Raw genomic sequence first — 20,961 nt, 5'->3', positions numbered from 1 at the left:
AGGTTACCAGTTCTACGATCAACGACAAGCTCTCCGTGGAGAAAGGAAAGAATAAACTTTGGCAGAGCGAAGATAGGTTAATTCGTCCGACCCAAGGTGTGGTGATCGATGAGGGCATGGAAGGCAAACGCAAGAGAGGAGGTCATCGCGAAGTTGATGCCGGAGGTAACGGGAAACTAAAGGGTAAGGCAATAGGTTCTTCGGAAGCCCCCGATGCTCAAAGCGTCGACTATGAATTCACAAGTATATCATCCGACAGCAATAGGTAAATCTATTTTGAACGTATATTATATTGAAATAAGTTGCTTCGATGTTGAGTTGGAAGTTTCTAAACAGGCTTTATATGATGTTTTGGCTTTGGTACAGGGTGTACACTACGATCATTGTGAATCAGGATGAAGAGTATTGGGTTAGAGAAGTGTTTGATGCAAAGAAGATGCGCAAGAATGTGATGGTATGTCTTGTTTTTATTTGATTTCCTATAACAGCAGAAGTCAGTTGTTTATTTTAAAGAATCTGACATTCTGTGAAAACCTTTGCAGCAATTTCCAGCAAATGTGATTGATAGTTGCCTTCTCCGCCAAATTTCAAACATTGTTTTACTTGACTGTGATAAGGGTGAACCATACTACTGTGAGATAAAGAAGAGGGAAGAGAAGAAGGAGACATATCTGTGTGGGGCGTGGTTTGATTACGTAAGGAAAGCTGATTTGAAGGTCGGTGACAAACTCCATTTTGTCATCCGATACCCACCGGTGGAGGAAATATTGGTATATGTTGAGCGTAGGGCTGCAACCCCATAGGGGCACCGAGGAGGATCATAGTTGCAATGGTTTTTTTGAAAGTTACTATTTGTAATATTATAATTTTATATTGTAAACAATTATGGAAGTTTATTAAGTTTTATTTATAATGTTCCAGATACAATGTTAGTTGTGATGTGAAGTGAAGTATATTGGGTATTTTGTATGTGTTTGTTAAGTTTTAATGTAAGTGATTGTTATTGCTGGGAAATTTTATGGTTGACCCCAGTTTATTAAGATTGGGCCCTTTTTGTGGTTGTATTAATCATAGCACATTCTGTTGTTTATCTGCATGATTTATATACTTTTTATATCAAAAAGTATTTGTACGGAGTAAGGATCCATGCAAAAACCCATGCAATGCTCAAAATTCAGGGGGTGCAAAAATGAAAAAGCATGAATATGCAAAGTATTTTCCGGATTAAGGTTTCTGTTACTAATGACCTAATTTATGGTTGTTGTTGTTCACGTTTCTGTTCCTAATGACCTAATTTATGGTTGTTGTTGTTGTTTATGCTTTTGTTACTAATGCCTTGATTTATCAGAAAACAAATTATTCATTTATAGAAAAAAGAAACTTCTCATCTGAAATATTTGTAGTGAGTAAACTGCTAACTGAATGATGCAAAATGCTAAGATTTAATTTAATATTATACACAAGAGATACAATACTTCATTACACTGCAAACGTACATAATGAAACTCAACATTTGATTCATTTCAACACCAAAACAGACAACATCAAAACAAACTACATACCAACTACTTAACAAAACATCAAAGAAAATTACTTTCCATCTTCAACCAAGTTTAATTATACGCCTAAAATTATTCGTATTACATCATAAAACGAACAAACATTCTTGTAGGAGGATCTGCCACAGTGCACTCAAGAACATCACCAGCCCTCAGACGAGTTGCTTTAACATACTCATACCAACCTAAGCAAAGATATCTCTCCCCTGGCCTCCTACCAGTCTTCAACACACATGGGTAAACAGCATCGGTATGAACATCGACAATGTCTATCTCAGTTTGCAACGGCAATAACCAATTGGCAGCAACATTAGATGGAAAGTGCTGCATTTTATATATGTTTCATAGCACAAAATCATTACCAATACATGCATATCTAACATACCAACATGTCGATTAAAATAACCGGTCCAGATTACTTACGAAAACATTCTTTCCTCTTACACAAGCAGCAGTGACACGATAATTGAATGAAATGCCATTTTCTTCAACCACGGGATCACCGAAATTTTCATCCATCTCTTCTTCACCTTCATCACTTTCAATGTCACTGAGATCGACATTCTGTTCAACCTCATCGTAAACGTAATTACCTAAATACTCAGCCCATTGTTCATCCATCCTTCAAAAAGATAAACATGCAACTATTAAAATTACAAAGCAAACAATGAAATTATACGTAAACGCAAATATGTAAGCAAATGATAAACATAATTACGTATCACTTGAAGTCACTGAGTGGGATTCACCACTGGACATTTCTCAAGAGCAAGAACACTTAACAATTCACTTTTATAACAAGATTTTTTTCCTTATGTTATTTTTTCCTCTCTTGGTGGTACTACTACTATATATATTGGAAAAATTATATAGGTATAGTTACACCTAACCTAAACCTCATTCAATGGCATTAACTTTAGGTGAAAAAAAATATTAATGCATGATGGTAATATAACCACTACTGCACTCATAGAATTAGGTGACTGACAGTAGAACATATAAACTGTATCAGTGTTGATTTGACTCCACTGAACTTACAAACTATATGCTATGACACAAAAAACCTATATAGATGCATGTATTCTAACCTAAACCTTGTCATACCACTAAAAATCACCTCCAAAGTCATGCCTGGTCAAATTACAGCTACTTATTTGCTCGTTCAAGTACCACCATTGTTCATCAGTCGTTGTGGCCTACCGAAACACGAACCCGAATTTTCCGCAACTGTCGTTGGATATAGTGGGATTAACGGTTGTACATGCATTGGATGCAACATCGGTTGTACCGCTGGCAACACGGGTTGCAATCCATACATTGCAGGCATGGGTATGCTTGTGCTTCCAACTTCCGCACGAGAAGTCGCTGTCACATTCGCGCCACGAGAGTTCGGTGGTTCTGTACATTTATTTTGCACACTACTTCCACCAATGCGACCTCTTTTTCCATTCTTGTTCTGTTTTAACAAACAAATTATTCTTGTGATACAAATAATAACACGTTATAATTAATACAGCATATCAGAGCTTGTATTAAAAAAAAACATAATACCTTCACAACCTGGCTGAATGAATCAGTTACTGGCCGCGACGTCATACCAACATTTTGTTCAGATGGCGCGTTTTCCGCAACCTGCAAATTATACAACAGAAACTACTATGTTTATCAAAAGAGCAACAGATTGACTCAAACGAACAGAATATAGCTTTCGAAATTACCGAACAACTCCTTGCATTATGAGTTCTACTGTTGCATTTAGAACATCGCCTAATAGATTTTATGTCATTCTTTCTTTTCTTTGGAGCACCTTTGCTATTCACAATATTTGGATCACCTACAACTGAGTTCGATGCCAAAATAGGATCGTCCGTACTGCAATACTTTTTGTGTAACTTCAGAATGTCACCCATTATTTCCCCATAAACACCTTCCCTTTTTGAAGCTTCATTGCAAAAGGCAGTAAATGCAGAACAATATGCACCAAACCGAGCTAGCTCAATCATTTTAGAATCATCAGAACCATTACAATTCACGTTCAAGTACTGAATTTTTGCATCCTTCGTCCATCTCGACAAAATCAAACCGGTGGGAATGAGACTAACATGTTCTTCCTTCATGACACCAAACATATGAGAACATGGAATCCCATGAGAATCCCATAACCTACACTCACATTGAAGTGTTTCACCATCATACACAACCTCTACGTCATAGTTATCACAACAATATTTTGTAAATCGATAAGTCTTAAATCCGTTGCGAATTAACTTTTCCTTAACAATCAATGATCCAGCCTTCACTATTTCATCTCTGACTTCCTTGAAAATCTCCATAGTATAAACATTCGCAGCATGGCTCTCAAGGGCACGCAGTTGAGTAGTCATCACAGGTTCTGAAAACTTTGATTTATAATCGGCAATCAGTTCATTGTTTCTATAAGATCTCATAGCCTGATCAAAATTGTGCATAAATTCAAAAATGCAGCCTTTCTTCCTGACATAACTCTTGATGACTGCATTGACGGCTTCACATTGAGACGTAGTTCTTATACGTCCAAAAAACTTCTCACGTAGATATGCAGTTGCCCATAGTGACCTGTTCTCGTACGTTTTTGCAACCCAAGGATTTCCTTCAAGTCCGTTTTCTTTAATTATTTTTGACCAAAACTCTTCAAATTGATCCTTTGTAAAATTAGAGTACATGGCTTTTTGAAAATCTTTCAAAAATGCCGAGTTCTTTACATTCTCAGACGCATTCTTGTTCAAATGCCAAGCGCATAAACGATGTGTCGCATCCGGAAACACCTGTTTTATAGATTCCCTCATCGCCCCATCTCCGTCTGTTACAACTGCTGCTGGGTATCTATTTTCCATGCACTCTAAAAAACACTCCAACAACCACTTATACGTCTCTGTCGTTTCATCTGACACCAACGCAGCACCAAAAATAACTGTCTGAGAGTGGTGGTTACACCCTGAAAATATAACCAATGGGTAGTTGTATTTGTTCTTCTTGTAAGTCGTGTCGAACGCAATCACATCGCCAAAACAAAAATAGTCAGATCTACTGCTTCCATCAGCCCAAAAAAGAGACTTCATTCGTCCATCCATGTCTACGGCATATTTACCATATAACATGGGATCAGTAGATGACTTCACAGTTAGATAATTTATAGCAGCGGCAACGTCACCATCTTTAATATTAGCACGCATTTTACTATCAAAATAATTGTACAGATCCTTCTTTGTAAACCCAACACGATCGTGTCCACCCTTCTGAGCAACCATGTACCCCATTATATGACAAGTTCTAATTCCATTTGACTGTAGACCGTCAATTTGAGCTCTATCTGCTGCAGTAATCTCACGATAAATGGGGTGTAAGTGGACAAACCTAGATGGTGTTAATTCATGGTTGTGAGCCTCTTCAAAACATGTCACTACATAAATATCCTTCTGGGGGTTGTAATGCACACGAAGCCTAGCGGGACAATTAGTGCGGGTCGTAGGTCTGTGTTCTCTTTTTCTATCAAGCCTCCTTAAGTGTTTTGTATCTCTTAGACCGTGTTTATTGCATACAAACTGCCTCATTATAATTGTTTGTCCATCCTCAGTCGATCTTGTCCTAACATCACTTTTCCTAATGGCAAACCCTTTACATTTAGCATACTTGAAATAAAACACATTAGCTTCATCAACTGTACCGAATTCCATAGCACGAATTTCATCAGCAGTAAGGGCATTAATTTTCACTGTTCTATCACCTACAACTGCATCAAATTCAACAAATTTTTCACCGTGACTATCACCATCGCCATCGCCATCACCATCACTTGAACCTTGGTACGCACTGGACACCGAATTACTGTCATCCCGACCATTGTCGGATTCAGAATCAGATGTACCACTGTCACGGCATCGATAGTCGTACGAATCATAATGGTCGGTGTTTTTCATGGTAAACCTGAATTAACACATTTGTTAACACACCAAAAATCAACATAAATCACAGTACCTAATTTCCTATTCAAATCAAAGATACTTAACATAATTGAAATTTCCAAATCATCAAATAGGAAACCCATGTACAGAAAACAATTTCAAGCATCAATCACAATTCCTTATTACGTTATTAAATCAATCGACCTGATTCAAAGGTACCCACCAAAATTAAAATTTCGTAATCATCAAATATAAATCCCATGTAAATAAAACAAATTCAATCATAAACCCTAATTCCCAATCCTAAACCCTAATTCCCAATTTGAAATCAGTAAATCTTAACTATTCAAACAAATATAACAACCATTTTATCATTTACATTTGCAGCAGCGTGCTCAATACGAACCTGTGAATGGGACGCTTACTGTTGTGTTGAGTTTGCAGTGTTTGGAAAAAATGCCAAGATGAGACGATAACTGTTGCGTTGAGTTTGTAGTTGGGAAAAAATGCCAAGATGAGATGATGGATGAAGAATTTTTATTTTCAATTTCTGTTCACGATGATGAAGTGAGGGAGATGGAGATGAGTTGATTAATTTGTTGAGTTGATTAATTTGTTGAGTTGATTAATTTGTTTTAATTTAATTGATTTTGTCTATAAAAATATTACATTTTAAAAACAATATTAATATGTTAGGGACTAAGTTGCAATATATAAACTATAAAATTACCACAGTAAGTGTCAATAAGGTCATTTAATGCTTCAGTCCACTGTGGCACTATTAGGGCTTAGGGCTTAATTCTGATTGGTCAGACAGTGACTTCACCACTGAAGTCAAACGGGCGAATGCACCGTAGAATTTCCCTAAAAAAATATATATTTATCTCTAATTTTAAGCTATTTTAGAATATCAATAAAGTCTTAATGTTTTCTATCGTTTTTAATTTATTGTACTCATAGAATTACTTTTTCATATGTATAGTTGTTTCAGTTTTAACAAAAAATCAAAATGACTAATAAATTTTATTATCTTTTGCATGGTCAGAGGGATTAATTAGTCCTCAAATTTGGTGAAATCCGCCTAGTTCTTGATTCTGGAAGACCGATGAATAATTCGGTTTCAACATCTGAACTTGGACTACTTTGATCTGCAAAAGGTTCAGCCTCAGCTATATTTTCTCTGCCATCTTTTTTTGCATGCTGTGATGAATAACTATCATACTGCAGAAGAATTTGGATTTTCATTATTCCATAATAACCGAAAGATTCATAAAACTATGAGAGAATGTTTCAAGTTTGATGCCAAAAGTTAAAGTTATCAGATAGAGAGTGAATTCACCTTCTGAGAGAGCATGAAATTTTCATCAGCTAGGACTTTTTCCTGAATTGCATTCAAAACATGATTTTAATAAGAATTAATGTATTCATGAACTCCGAATGATAAATATAGACAAGTAACTAACTACACTGGTTATAATTATGGGAGTGTTCGCAACAACATTAGATTGCAATTGCGAACGCAACATATGAAGATGCAAATGTAATATGTAAACAACAAATAGCTTACCTTTTCTTTTAGCTGATCTATTTGTTCCTTGTAGACTTGAGTCTGAAAATTAGAAGGCTCATATGTTAAAAAAAAGCTATAAATTTAAAATTTTATAGGCTTTCTAACCTTTTTTGCTCGAATTTTGGTTATACTCTTCTCCAACTGTTGCTCTATCTTTTGTAGTTCATTAATTGAACAAGACCCCAAATCTTCTCCTAAGAGTCTCCTGAGGGTGTGAAATTATTGCAAATTCAACATATTTTTAGGTATAGAATATTGTAGATGTATTGGTCAAAGTGAATAGAAATTTGAGATGTTTAACCGTTTTGAAGTCTCAAGAAGATCAATCCTTTTCATCATGTTTTCTGCTTCTTCCATCAAATGCTGTAATAATATATACATACTTTTCGGTATATATGAAATTTTATATTTAAACAAGCATCTAAAAAGGTATTTAAATTCTAGATGATGAAAAGGAAGACAATATATGTAATTAAGTTAACCTGAGTATTTTCAACAGAATCAGATGTTGTTGGAGCATTATTAATCCGGTTATGACCGCGGTATCGTTCTATTGTTTCTAGAATGCTGCAAGATTAAAGCAATGTTACAATTTAATTCAGAGTCATAATGGCCTCAAGGTTTACCATAAAATAGTTGAACCGAAATTGGGTTTGATAAAAAGTAATTCCCAGAGTGAAATGTAAGCTAAACAATAAGCTATAATTGATTTCTGAAAATAAGATTGTTTCGATGGCAGAAACAAGAAAATTGCTTTGTTGAACAAAATAATATATGTAATTTTTGTCTTAATATTGCGAGATTACATAGATTTTTCTTTTGTTAGGGTTTGACAAACGATACTACCCCTAAAAAATACGGCAAGAAATTATACAAAAATAAATATGTACATAAACATGCGTCAGATCAAACAAATATTTCTTTTAGTTTCCTCTGTTGAAAGTAGTCCTGTTTGAGACGTGTTGAACATGGTTTTAAAATTTAGGTTGCGGTCACGGATGTGATTACGGTCATTGCATTTGCTGCATGTACATTAAGACTATTGCGTCGTGAATTTTGACTGAGAGGTGTTTGAAATATACAATTGATAAACAGTTAATGTTAAGAAATTTTGTTAGAATAGATAGAAAAATGAGTTTTGATGTTCTAATTTTTTTTATTTTTGATGAAAATAACTAAACAAACATAATAAGAATCGTCAAATGTTGTTCATAATGTGGTCATACACGTGTTTTAAAATTACAGTGCAATTGCAGTTTGATGTGGTTACAAAAACTAACGCATCAACAATATTGTAGCCGCGATTGCAGTTGCAGACTGAAATTTAAAACTATAGTGTTAAATACTATGTGGATACATCTTCTTAATGTGATTTAAATATTGATTTGCTATATTGTAGGAGTCTAGCTCATTCTGTTAAACCCGACCTTTGATATTGTGAGATCAAACTTATATCAATGTGTTTATGGCTTCCTTAAAGGAAACAGTAGGAGAAATTCTTGGGATTTAACCTTTCGTCTCTCATGTAGCTCTAATTTACCGTGGTCTATTTCAGGTAACTTTAATGATCTTCTTTCATCTGAAGAGAAAAAAGGGAGAGTTGAACGACCAAATTGGTTGATTAATGGCTTCCGGTAGGTTGTTTTAGACGCAAATTTGGTGGATGTTCATATGCAGAGATATCCTTTTACTTGGTTCAACAGCCTGGGTTCAAATAGTGGAGTTGAAAAAAATTTAGAACGAGTACTAGTTAATATTGTCTGTTGTCGTCTTTTCTCTGAAGCAAACACTACTACAAAACGCGCAAATAACAACGCCATGTTTACAACGTATTCATATACACCGTAGTGATATGTTAAAATTTTCGCGCCAAGTGAGGTGCTAGATTTATAAACAAGAATTTAATGACGGTTGATTTTAAACACCGTAGTAAAAAATGATGGGTACACGCTTTATTTCCCAGCTACTACATTTTTTCCATTTTTTAGAGTACATTAAGCGTGTGTCACCAATCTCCATTATTTTAAAAATAAATTGTAAATGATTTATCAGCAACGAATACACCAACCGTTATTAGAGGACTTAAGTTTCCACTACAGTTGCTTTGTCCAACCGCGATTAAAGGGTTTACTGATAAATTAAAACAAAACTTATTTCATATTTCTTTCATAAGACGCCCTAGGTGAACAAGCGATCCAAAGACGACAGAGGTGGCGTAATCTTTACCCTCTTTGTATCAATTGATTTTGAGCTCAAATCTTCGCCCTCTTCGTTCATTTGTTTCTTCACCTTCCTAGTATGGTACTCTTCAACATCTTCATTATTTTTTCTTGGTTTATGTTGTATATGCTCAAATCTTCACCTCTTCGTTCATTTGACTCTTTAGCTTTGAAGTACGGTACTCTTCAACATCTTCATTCCTTACGTGCATAAGATTCTTCAGCTTCGAAGTACTGTACTCTTCAACATCTTTATTCCTTTTTTCTTTGTATATATGCTCAAGTTAGTACGATAGTACATTTTTCATATGCTTTAGGTTTAGATTTACTTTAGGTTTAGATTTTGGTGTTTCATTCACATTATTATACATGTATAAATTTCAGAAGTTGTTATGGATCGTAGTTGGATGAAATTCGATAGGTTAGGTCCGATTTATGAAAAAGGAGTTCTTGAATTCCTTGAATACTCTAATAAACTTCTTCCCGACAATAATGGTATCTTTTATTGTCCTAGTGTTGTTTGTACAAATATCAATAAGGGTACAAAGAAATATTGCAGCACCTTTGTTGTGATGGTATATGTCAAAATTATATAATATGGACGTGACATGGTGAGGTGGATAAAGAGGGGCACCACAAAGTCAAAGAGTTGATGAAGATGAATATATGGAGGATCAACTAGAGGATATGTTCCGTGATATTGGGGAATCTTCTTTTAAGAATGTTCATATTTATGATACCTTGTGTAGTGATAAAGACACTCCTTTATATAAGGCATGCATAAATTTTACACGATTGTCGGCGGTGTTAAAGTTGTTTAATCTGAAGGCAAAAAAATGGACGGTTGGATAAAATTTTCACGGAATTACTTGAATTGCTAAAGCAAATGTTACAAGAAGATAACGAATTGCTGGCTCGTTGCTATGAGGCCAAAAGATATTGTGTCCAATGAGTTTGAAGTATCTCAAAATACATGATTTCCCTAATGATTGCATATTATACAGGAAATAGTATGAAGACTTGTATCAATTTCCGAAATATGATGTGTCGCGTTACAAGCTGAAGGCCAACAATGTTGATGACAATGACTATGACAATAGTAGTAGGAAGCATCCTCCTGCTAAAATGTTATGATACTCGCCAAAAATTTCACGATTTAAGAGACTTTTTGCTAATTCAAATGATGCAAAGAATCTTATATGGTATGCAAATGAAAGGAATCGTGATGGAAATATTCGCCATGTAGCTGATTCATTGCAATGGAAGAAAATTGATTCGTTATTTCTGAATTTTGGAGTTAAGCCAAGAAACCTTAGGCCTGGGCTTGCCACAGATGGAATGAACCCCTTTGGTAATCTGAGCACTAATCATTCTTCGTGGCCTGTTCTTCTCATTGGTTATGCATGAAGCGCAAGTATATACTGTTAAGTATGATGATTTCTGGACCACGACAACCATAGATGTTTATCTAAGCCCATTAATTGATAAGTTACGACTCTTGTGGGATGAAGGCGTTGAAGTTGATGATGCATATTCTGGGGAAAAGTTTAAGATGCGTGCAATTTTATTTTGCACAATCAACGACTTTTCTGCTTATGGTAACTTGGTTGGATATAGTGTCAAAGGACATAAAGTGTGTCCTATTTGTGAAGATAATACTTGTTATCACCAATTTGAGTTAGGAAAAGAGACCGTTTATCTTGGGCATCGAAAATTTCTAAAACCCAATCATCCTTATCGTAACTTAAGTCCACACCTTCTTACACAACACAAGTTCCTACCTCATATGATGAAGTTGATGGAGATGTTGTCCATGCTATTCGAATCGATCATGAAAAGGCATTTGAGAAAATTAACAAGTACGTAATTTATTCTTTATTCATAATATATTCATGTATGTTATAGTTTCCAAGTATTTTTACTAACAAGTATAATGATTTAAAATTATAGGTGTTTAGAGTCAAGACACCAAGAGACAAGACATCGAAACACCAAGTTACAATTATGTGATGTTATGTAATGTGTAAACTGTAGATTGTTTGTTCTGGTACAATTGAATATGATAAAATTATGTGATATTATGAATATGATACAAGTAATATTATTCAGGTAACTTTATCACAAATGTGAATTTTCTTTTATGTTGTGATATGGTGAACAATAATACAGATTAAAAATGGGATTAATTATAAAAGCAGCACAATATTTGTTAATTATGCAGAAAATCTAACAACAGAAAAGAATATCTCGCGCGCTGTCAAAAAAAAAGAAATATCAAAACGGCGCAGCTGGGAATCGAACCCAGGACCATTAAAGTTATAACAATGGTCTTTTGGAAAAACATTGGGATAGGGAGCGCGTTATCCATTATATTATTACAACGGCTACTGGACTGTTATAGTAAGTATCATATATTCAACGACACTCTACATAACAACGCCTGGGCCCGTGTTGTTATATAACTTTCCCAACTGTTGTTAATTGGGTTTTTTGTAGTAGTGAAAATTGAATTATTTAACTGTCACCACATCATATCATTATCAAATCCTTCTCTGTTGTGAAGCAAATTTGACATCAAATAGAACCTGCAATATATTAAAGTTTGAAAATGTGTGGTTGACTAAACTGGGTTTGAATATGTATTCCAGAAATGGATTGAACCCATTTGGACCCACTTTTTCTATGCAGGATGACAAATGTTTGGGTCCAAATGGGTTCAATCCATGTTTCTATCTCCATTTCTGGAATACTTGTGGTCGATAAATTTCTAGTACAAGTTGTTCATGGTTGGAATCTAGTGTATTCCCAACAAGCCTCAATATAACAAACATTGCTTTAATACCAAAAGTTGACGAGCAACATTCCATGAAAGACTGGAGACCAATTTCCCTATGCAATGTGTTGTACAAAGTGATAATTAAAGTCCTTGCTAATTGACTTAAAAAAGTTCTAGATAAATGCATATAAAATAACTAATCGGTTTTTGTTCCAAGGAGATATATTTTCGACAATGTTATGGCAATTATTGAAGTGGTTCATTATATGAAGTAAAAACGAGAGGTGGAGCTGGTGAGGTGGCTCTTAAACTTGAAATCAACAAAGTTTATGACCGAATTGTCTAAGTTTAATTAAGGGATTTTCTCATAATGATGGGGTTCATTAAAAAATGGATAGGATAGATAATGTTTATGTGGAAACTGTGGATTATTTTGTGATTATGAACGGTTCTAATTGTAGGACCTACTATTCTAACACGTGTCTTAAGGCAAGGCGGTCCTTTGTCTCTGTATTTTTTTATTCTATGTTATGAATGTCTCTCACCACTTATTAAATAATCTGAAGCTGAGGGGATATTCATGGCATTAAAATTTGTAAAAATGCTCCAAATATCTCTCGTATTTTGTTTGCTGATGATTGCTTTCTTTTCTTTGAAGTTTATGTGAATGAAGTAAATATGTTGAAAAATGTTCTTGGTACTTATAAAAAAGCCTCTGGTCAAGCCATTAATCTTCAAAAATCTAAAATATTTGCAGAAATTTAATAAGGTAGCAAATATTTGAGATGACCTGCGAAGGTTTTCTCCAAGATATCTAAAATTTTGAAGAAACACTATACCAAATTTGTTTTTTAGCAGCACCCCTACGAAAGCGCTTTTAGGAAAAAGCGCTGGTATCGGCTTCGCTAAAAACAAAATTAAAAAACACGCTAAAAAAGCGCTCTTATAGGGGGGTACGAAAGCGCTTTTAAAAAGCGCTCTGGTAGGGGGGGTATGAGAGCGCTTTTCAAAAGCGCTCTGGTAGGGGGGGTACGAAAGCGCTTTTCAAAAGCGCTCTTTTAGGGGGGGTACGAAAGCGTTTTTCAAAAGCGCTGCTGTAGGGGGGTTGAATGAGAGCGCTTTTTAGTCAAAAGCGCTGGTATAGACCAGGCTATGAGAGCGCTTTCCAGAAGCGCTTTAGTAGCCTTTATTACTAAAGTTAAAACCAAAAACACGCTTCTCACCGGTTACTGTTTCTCACTTTCTCTCTTTCGTTTTCTGTTCTCTGCACGCGAAATTAAAACCCTCACTGAATCTTCATCATCCTCCATCGCCCCTCCGTCCACCACCATCAGTGCCATCCACCACCGTCGGCGTCCCTCCGTCTACACTCGTTTTCTCCTCCGTCTTCAGCCAGAACCTCACCGCCGGTGAGTTTCTGGGTTCATTTTCTTTTGTTATTTTTCTGGGTTTATTTTTCTGTGAATGATTTATGGGTTTAGTTTTAAGGGTTTCAACTAAGGGATGTTGTTTTTCTTTACCTTGCACAGTTGCACTGCAATTTGAGAATGAAGCATATTACATGTTTGATTAAATGTCTTTAGAGTGTATTGTTGAGTTTGAATGATATTGTGTTTCTCTTTGAATTTTGGTTTTGGTTCATGTTCATGGCTGCCCGAGTTCGTTGTGTAAGATTTTATTTAGGGTTATAGTTAATATTATTGGGGCTTTTTTAATTTATCAGTGATTTAGGTTTTATCGGTGTGATTTAGAGTATTGAAGACAAAGTTTGTTAGGTTTTTATCAGTGATTTAGAGTATTGAAGACATGTATCAAGTAAGTAGAAGATGTTATTGATAATGAGACCTACAAGGGATATCTGTTTCATCAACTTTTACATGATTCAAGATTTTCTATATGTAGTTAGTAATAATCACGTTTTTCTATTGTAGGTTGAGCTTCAAACAGTGGATGGACTGGTAAAGGATAGAACACAATGTGCCCCTGCCGATTATGTTCCACTGAATATGAATCAAGTAATTGTACCCGAAGTCTTCTGTGGCAGGATCCTTCGGGGTACAGTTACTTGATTCATATTCTGTGACACAATACAACTTGGATAGAAATGAGGCGATGCAGGTTAAGTCCAACAAAACCTTCAAATTTCTAGTCCAACAACCCCTTCTCATTATTGCAACATTTATTGATTGAGTAAACATACACCCCTAGCTTACACCAACACCGTAATTTTCTACATACAAGGTATACAATTCATTTTTTATTAATTTATTCTATCTTAATTTCTGTGCACAAGTATCTATCTGTGTTAAAATTCAACTTTTATTTATGTCTAATTTTTCCTGTCAATTGGTTGTGAACTTTACATTAATTGTTGTTGCAGAGAAACTTCTTATATTGCTAAGAGATAGTAGAAAGCTCACAAGGATACTGGGCTCTTTTGATCAATTTGGTAACAACTTCTCAAATTCTGTAATTGTTTGACATGCTGTTGGTTGAGTTTCTAATAATGTTCCTATCAATAACATGTAGCTAATGTTGTTCTTGAGGGTGTCTGTGACAGGATTATTGTTAGTGATCTATATTGCTTTATCCCTCTGGGCTATATGACGTGGCTGTGTTAAATTTAAGGTAAACTTTATGTACAAAATTTGTTGAACTAATTTACAATAAATGATATTCCATTCCATGTATTCAAGTTAGATATATAAAGTCCTAAATATTAATAAATTAATTTGTATTTATTGATATATTTAATTTGATTATTCTTTTTACACGACATATATATATATATATATATATATATATATATATATATATATATATATATATATATATATATATATATATATATATATATATATATATATATATATATATATATATATATACTCGTTCTACTCTTTACCTTCTTATTTTAGAGCCTTTATATAATAATAATCTTATTTTGATTATATTATTTTTATTTTGCAGATTGTGAAGATTTTCAGTCATTTGAAGATGTTCAGACTTTGCAGGACTAGGACCGATTTAGTTGATTTAGTTGTTTAGGGATGATTTTCTTATTGTTATAATGTCATGTGAATTGGTTTAGTTGTTTTCATGTTAGAAATATATGAATCGGTGTATATATATTTTGGATTAATTACAATGGTATAATTATAATGCATGTTTAGTATATAATCGAAATCGCTTCTTTGTTGAAATAATGAGATTACTGAAATAATGGGATTACGATTGTAAATTATAGGTTTATGGGATAACAATAGTAAATTACAGGTTCATGAAAGAATGCTGCCATAAATGCAGGTTTAGAAATTATAAAAATAATAGGTTTATAAAAAAAAGCATAAAAAATAAAATAAAAAACGCAACCTACGAAAGCGCTTTTGGAAAAGCGCTCTTATAGGGGGGGCTATCAGAGCGCTTTTTCCAGAAAAAGCGCTCTAGTAGGGGGGATATCAGAGCGCTTTTTCCAGAAAAGCGCTCTTATAGGGGGGGGTCTACCAGAGCGTTTTTAGAAGCGCTTTTGTTACCTACGCCAGCGCTGGCTTTCACAGCGCTTTAAAGCGCTTTTAAAGTCCAAAATAAGCGCTTTCGTAGGCCTTCCGTGTTGTAGTGAAATGGGTTGAAGAAATGGTCAAGCCATTAACAAGGTAGCAAATATTCTAGGGATTCAACATGTTTGGGGTACAAGAAAGTATCTTGGCCTACCATCCGTGATTGGAATTGGAAGAAGTAGAAAATCCACTTTCCAATATATAAAAGAGTCTAGAAAAAGATAAATTCTTGTAGTAAGTGTCTTTCTCAAGCAAACAAGGAGATATTTATTAAATTTGTAATACATGGAGAAAACCTTCGCAGGTCATCTCAAATGCAATATAGATGCTTCCTTTTCAATGACTTTTCATGAAGTATGGATATGTGTTTGTGTACGAGATGTCACCTATTACCGAGGTTGATACAGAGGACGCTTTAGGCCTTCTAGCAGCAATCAAATGGGTGCATGAACTCAATTTTGATGGAGTGGACTTTGAGGTGAATTCTAAAAGTGTAGTAGATAATGTGAATAGTCAGCAATTGAGTTTGTCAGAGTTTGGAGAGATTATCAATGAGTCTAAACGCTTGCTACCTCATTATTTTATGAACTCTCGTGTTATGTTCGTTAGATGACATGTTAATAAAGTTGTACGTGCTTTGCCATGGTTGGCTCCATCTCTTACTAGTTTCCATATTTTTATCGATATTCTAACATGTACTCAAAATATTCTTATTATTGATATGAATTAAGTCTTTCTCATATAAAAAACAAAGTATTAATAAATTTTTATATTTAGATTATTTTCAAGTTCGTTTTTCAGTTAAAATATCTCTCTGTCACTTTGTACTTAGATGCGTAAGTTTGAGTACACTGCACATTTTCTAATATATCACATCACCAAAATTAACTAATAGAGTTGCATTTTTCGTTTTATTAATTAATATTAAAACACCACATTATCTTTAATAAAAGAAAAGTACAAGAATAAATCAATAAATAAAAACATTATCAGATTTAATCACACACAAATTGAGCACAAAGTAGTTATAAATAAAATATAAAACAAGTACATGAACATGACACATACCTTGAACTTGCAAATTCATAGAGTCTCCCTCTTGTTGAAAAAACAATAAGAGCAACTTCAGCATCACACAAAATGGATAACTCAAAAGCTTTCTTCATCAAACCATTTCTTCTCTTTGAGAATGTTACTTGCCTACTTGTTGCGTTCTCTATACGCTTCATCTGAGTCTTTCCTCTCACCATCTTTGCTGAAATCACAACAAAACAAAGAAAAATGGTATGAAAATTATAGAAAATACTTATATGAAAAGAGGATGAAAATATTAGCTTTTAAGATCTAGAGAGTTAGAGGAAATGAAAAAAAAAAAATGAAAGAGATCTATTAGAGTCATTTACTGAAAAAATAGAAGGAAAAAAACCAAATAAAATTATATTTTGGTTTATATAATCATCTAGGTTAAAGATTTATATCTCATTTCAAAGAAGTGAGTTTTCTGAACTTACCAGAAAGAAAAGAAACTTCAAAAGGAAACAGATTTGCACCAAATATTGAGAAAATGAAGAAGAGAAGAGATAGAAATAAAGGGTTGAGTCTAAAAAAGGAAAAGAAGAGTAAAAATAAATAATAGATAAAGAATCAAAAGAAAGTTGAAACTATGCATCCCTAAAAGTAGTGATAGATAATTGAGGTGAGTTCAGAAGAAAAGGGTTGGATTTGTATTTGACTTTCTTTTTGAGCTGAGAGAGAAAGAAAATACACAAACCTACCTTTCCTTATTAATCAACCTCATCTCATCTTGCTACCCCACCATATTAACCAAAAGAAATTATATTAAAAAATGAAACCTCATAATTTGCTTGTTTAGGTGAAACCAGACTCTACTTGGCCAAAAAAAGGAATATCTATATTAGTGAAAAGAAATCTGAAAATGATACTGCGGAATTTTCTATGAAAGGAAAAGGAAAGAGAAAATATATTTATATATGTATGTGGAAAGAAAGGACAGATATATGTTTTTTTATTGTGCAGGATTATATTTTGGAGCAGCACAGATATAGGTAGTAGTGTTATTAATGACATGTTTTTAGTAAAAATATATATATTTCATGCTTTGCTGGTTTCAATTGCTTGTTGGTAAATGAACATTTTTACTTGGATTTTACTACTAAAACTCATAATTCATCGACATCCGGTTATTAAAACACAATATTAGTGTGCACAGAATCCAAGACAAGTTCATAAGTTATTTAAAAACAGTTAATACATGGTTGTTAATATCTTAAGGGTTCTCTTAATTTGTGCTCCAAGGACATATGTTAATCATACTTCAATTAAAAAATTTGACTGAAATAAAATCATATATAAAGTTTTAAAAATTAAATTGCACACATTCTAAAAAAATATTTTTACAAATAATTTATTAACTTGTGTCTTTGGGGCACATGTTAGCATTTTTCATATTTTAATTGTGTTCTTAATTTTACAATACTTTTCAGATTTAAGTAGAACATATAATACATGGTTGCCAATATTGTTGATTTTATGCTATCCTAGATACATCCTCCGGTCATCAAAAAATTCAAAAAAATGTCTCAGTTGAAAATAAAATTAGCATGAAAGATAATAAACTAGAGTAGTCATAATTATCAACGAGATTACTAAGGATATATTGTAACATACTCCCTCCGGTCTCATATATAAGTAAATTTACAAAAAGCTCACCTTTAAGAAGAATATCTCAGTCCATTTAACTTTTACACTCTTTCTAGTGACATTGAATATAATAATTATAAATTTATTCGGCTTATATTTAAGACTATAAATTTTTTTTTGTTGCTTATATTTGAGACCGGAGGGAGTAAGTTAGTATGATATTGTTTCAACAACTATTTTATAATGTTCATTGACTTATAACTTATTGTTGTTGAAGGATGGAACATATAAATAGAAACTTTATGCTAGGTGACTTACCAATTAAAGATTTGACAACTAAGATCTTTAATATGGTTGTTGCCACTAATGATGTCTTAGATTAGTAGGAGTTTCTCTTCTTTTATGTTCTATTGTTGGGTTTGATAAATAAACAAACTATGTTATGATTTTCTGCAGAAATAAAATTTATGATGTTATTACTGTGACAACCAGTTCTGTATCATTTGTGCAAATATTAAATTTGAAAACTTTAGTTTGATTTCAATAAAGACTTCAGATGGACCAATTGAAAATATACATGATTCAAAGATCACAGCACATGAAATTTCTACGTCACTCATCCATATCGATCTATGTCATCAAATTTATTGATGTGGTGGTCGTCGATGTTCTGTTACGTTATACATCAGTGACGATAGTCGCGGTGGTCTCATTATTGATGTATAAGGTGCACCAGATTGTAAAATTGGAATGTAAATATAAACAACATTCGGATGTGTGCCCAAAGAATTGTGATATAATTATTTATAAATATATTGTTCAAGTGGAAAATTGTTAGAATATTTTATAATTAAATATTTTTTAATTATCATATTTCGATGATTATTATTATGTAGGCATGTATATTTTTAATTGTATTAGCTATTTATCAAATCAAGAGATTTAATTGATTAAGTGGTTAGATAAATTTTAAAAGGCCAATTATATTCCTATTTAATAGTTAATTAATTAATTAATTGGATATAAACTCTCATATTAGTGTATGCCAGAATGACCCATTTCGGAATAATGGGAACCTAATTGGTCATCTCCCAATAAATATATATAGGCTATAGGCCCCAACATAGGTCGTATACATCTTATCCACATCTAAAGAGTATTTAAGGCATTAGCAGTACCGGTTGAGAAAGAACCTTACAAGCTGTTAGGCGTTCATTGTTTGTCTTCTAACTTTTAGGATAACCACCAATAAAAACTTTCTCAATAAATTCAAATATTTTTACAATCTCTTTTCTCAGATACTAACATGTCCTATTATCTATTCTATCTTACACTAAAATATATTATATAATATATAAAACAAGTATATGTGATTAATTATTATTGATTTAATTCCAACGTATCTCCAACAAAATTCTAACAATAATATATTTGTTTAATATATATCGTCTAAACAACACCAATTGAGTTACAATCTCACTCATAAGGATGAATTATTATATAATTCAAAAAAATTAAATATATGGCTAAAAATTTTTTTTTGAAGATAGTGGTGCAAAACAAGAATTATTTACAAAACTACCATCTTTTTCATTTTAAATATCAAACTATCATATTTTTCCAAATAAATTCCAAATACTATTTTTTCAAAAAAAAAAAATTATTAGAAGTGCATCCGCCAATTGAATGGGCGGATCCTTCTATTTTATTTTTTAATTTTCCTACGAATTTTCTTGCGAAAACTAACTTATATGAAATTTTCTGCAGATTTTTCTACGAAAATTGATTTTTGCAAAACTTCATACGAAATTTCCTACTAATTTTATATGAATATAATTTCGCAGGAAAATTTGCAGACATTTCTCTAAGAAAACCGCAGGTAATTAACAAATAAATTTGAAAAAATAATAATATAGTGTCCACCAAAGGGACGTACAGTGTAAAAAAAGAATTCTGAAAAAAATTTGAGATGTATAATATTTTAGATGATAAATTGAAAATGAATGGTAGTTTGGTAAAAAAATCGCAAAACAATGTTAGGAACACGTCAGCTTTGTAGGTATAGCAACTTACATGAAATGACCAATAAGAAATCGAAAACGAAGCACCTTTCTGCAAGTGTTAACATCAATTTTATGTCCCATCGTGTTGTTTTTTTCAGAACGACTACCTTTTATAGTATCTTCGTTTTTTTAATCAACAATGCCTCTTATGGTGTGATGGTAATCTAATCTTATATAGGATCACGCTGCCTATTGTAGACCGGCTAAGAAATGGGAAGGAAGTTGATTTTTTTACCTACCTGCCACTATTCTGAAATAATAATACCAATATGCCCCATGTTAAAATTAAAACACCAAAATGCCACATTTTTAGTTCACGTCCGTCCAGGGGTTGGCCGGACCGGTGAAGACTTTTTTTCCTCAGTTGGGGTCCGGCCAGGGGTTGGCCGGACTCTAACTGGCCCTTTTTTTTTCGTTTTTTTTTTTTTAAAAATGATTTAAATCAATTAAAATAAAAAAATTAAAAAAACAAAAAAAAAAGGCTCAGTTAGAGTCCGGCCAACCCCTGGACGGACCCCAACAGGGGAAAAAAAGTCTTCACCGGTCCGGCCAACCCCTGGACGGACGTGAACTAAAAGTGTGGCATTTGAGTATTTTTTTTTCATTTCATGGCAT

The 20,961-nt window shown here is 33.3% G+C and overlaps 2 protein-coding genes across 4 annotated transcripts; both read right to left on the bottom strand.

The window, feature by feature from the left end:
- Nucleotides 1-1,480: 1,480 nt before the first annotated feature.
- LOC131633084 (protein FAR1-RELATED SEQUENCE 5-like) lies at nt 1,481-6,034 on the bottom strand. 3 transcript variants are annotated; one of them, XR_009293222.1, is made up of 6 exons: nt 5,907-6,034; nt 3,278-5,522; nt 3,111-3,191; nt 2,664-3,015; nt 1,983-2,181; nt 1,481-1,883 (listed from the first exon to the last, which is right to left on the bottom strand). XR_009293222.1 is itself a non-coding variant. In XM_058903794.1 (4 exons), the coding sequence occupies exons 2-4, from the start codon at nt 5,513-5,515 to the stop codon at nt 2,722-2,724; spliced, it is 2,613 nt and encodes an 870-aa protein (XP_058759777.1). In that variant the 5' UTR covers nt 5,516-5,522; nt 5,907-6,034; the 3' UTR covers nt 2,250-2,721. The 3 variants fall into 3 exon arrangements, 1 of the variants encoding a protein (XP_058759777.1); XR_009293223.1 differs by having other exon boundaries at nt 2,677-3,015; XM_058903794.1 differs by lacking the exons at nt 1,481-1,883; nt 1,983-2,181 and having other exon boundaries at nt 2,250-3,015.
- A 152-nt stretch (nt 6,035-6,186) lies between these two features.
- Nucleotides 6,187-17,502, bottom strand: LOC131633085 (MADS-box protein SOC1-like). Its single transcript, XM_058903795.1, has 8 exons — nt 17,134-17,502; nt 16,691-16,877; nt 7,553-7,637; nt 7,372-7,433; nt 7,176-7,275; nt 7,068-7,109; nt 6,840-6,881; nt 6,187-6,721 (listed from the first exon to the last, which is right to left on the bottom strand). The coding sequence occupies exons 2-8, from the start codon at nt 16,870-16,872 to the stop codon at nt 6,551-6,553; spliced, it is 684 nt and encodes a 227-aa protein (XP_058759778.1). The 5' UTR covers nt 16,873-16,877; nt 17,134-17,502; the 3' UTR covers nt 6,187-6,550.
- Between the last annotated feature and the right edge of the window lie 3,459 nt (nt 17,503-20,961).

Source organism: Vicia villosa, unplaced genomic scaffold, assembly GCF_029867415.1.
Source record: "Vicia villosa cultivar HV-30 ecotype Madison, WI unplaced genomic scaffold, Vvil1.0 ctg.001069F_1_1, whole genome shotgun sequence".
Taxonomy (NCBI): Eukaryota; Viridiplantae; Streptophyta; class Magnoliopsida; order Fabales; family Fabaceae; genus Vicia; species Vicia villosa.
This window is presented reverse-complemented; position numbering and strand designations above follow the sequence as displayed.

Coding starts and splice junctions, on each gene's coding strand:
- LOC131633084 (XM_058903794.1), bottom strand. CDS start 5,515: ATGAAAAACACCGACCATTATGATTCGTACGACTATCGATGCCGTGAC. Junction 3,192..3,277: donor ATAATGCAAGGAGTTGTTCG/GTAATTTCGAAA, acceptor TATAATTTGCAG/GTTGCGGAAAACGCGCCATC. Junction 3,016..3,110: donor CATTCAGCCAGGTTGTGAAG/GTATTATGTTTT, acceptor TTGTTAAAACAG/AACAAGAATGGAAAAAGAGG.
- LOC131633085 (XM_058903795.1), bottom strand. CDS start 16,872: ATGGTGAGAGGAAAGACTCAGATGAAGCGTATAGAGAACGCAACAAGT. Junction 7,434..7,552: donor ATTCTGTTGAAAATACTCAG/GTTAACTTAATT, acceptor ATATTATTACAG/CATTTGATGGAAGAAGCAGA. Junction 7,276..7,371: donor CTTCTTGAGACTTCAAAACG/GTTAAACATCTC, acceptor TCACACCCTCAG/GAGACTCTTAGGAGAAGATT.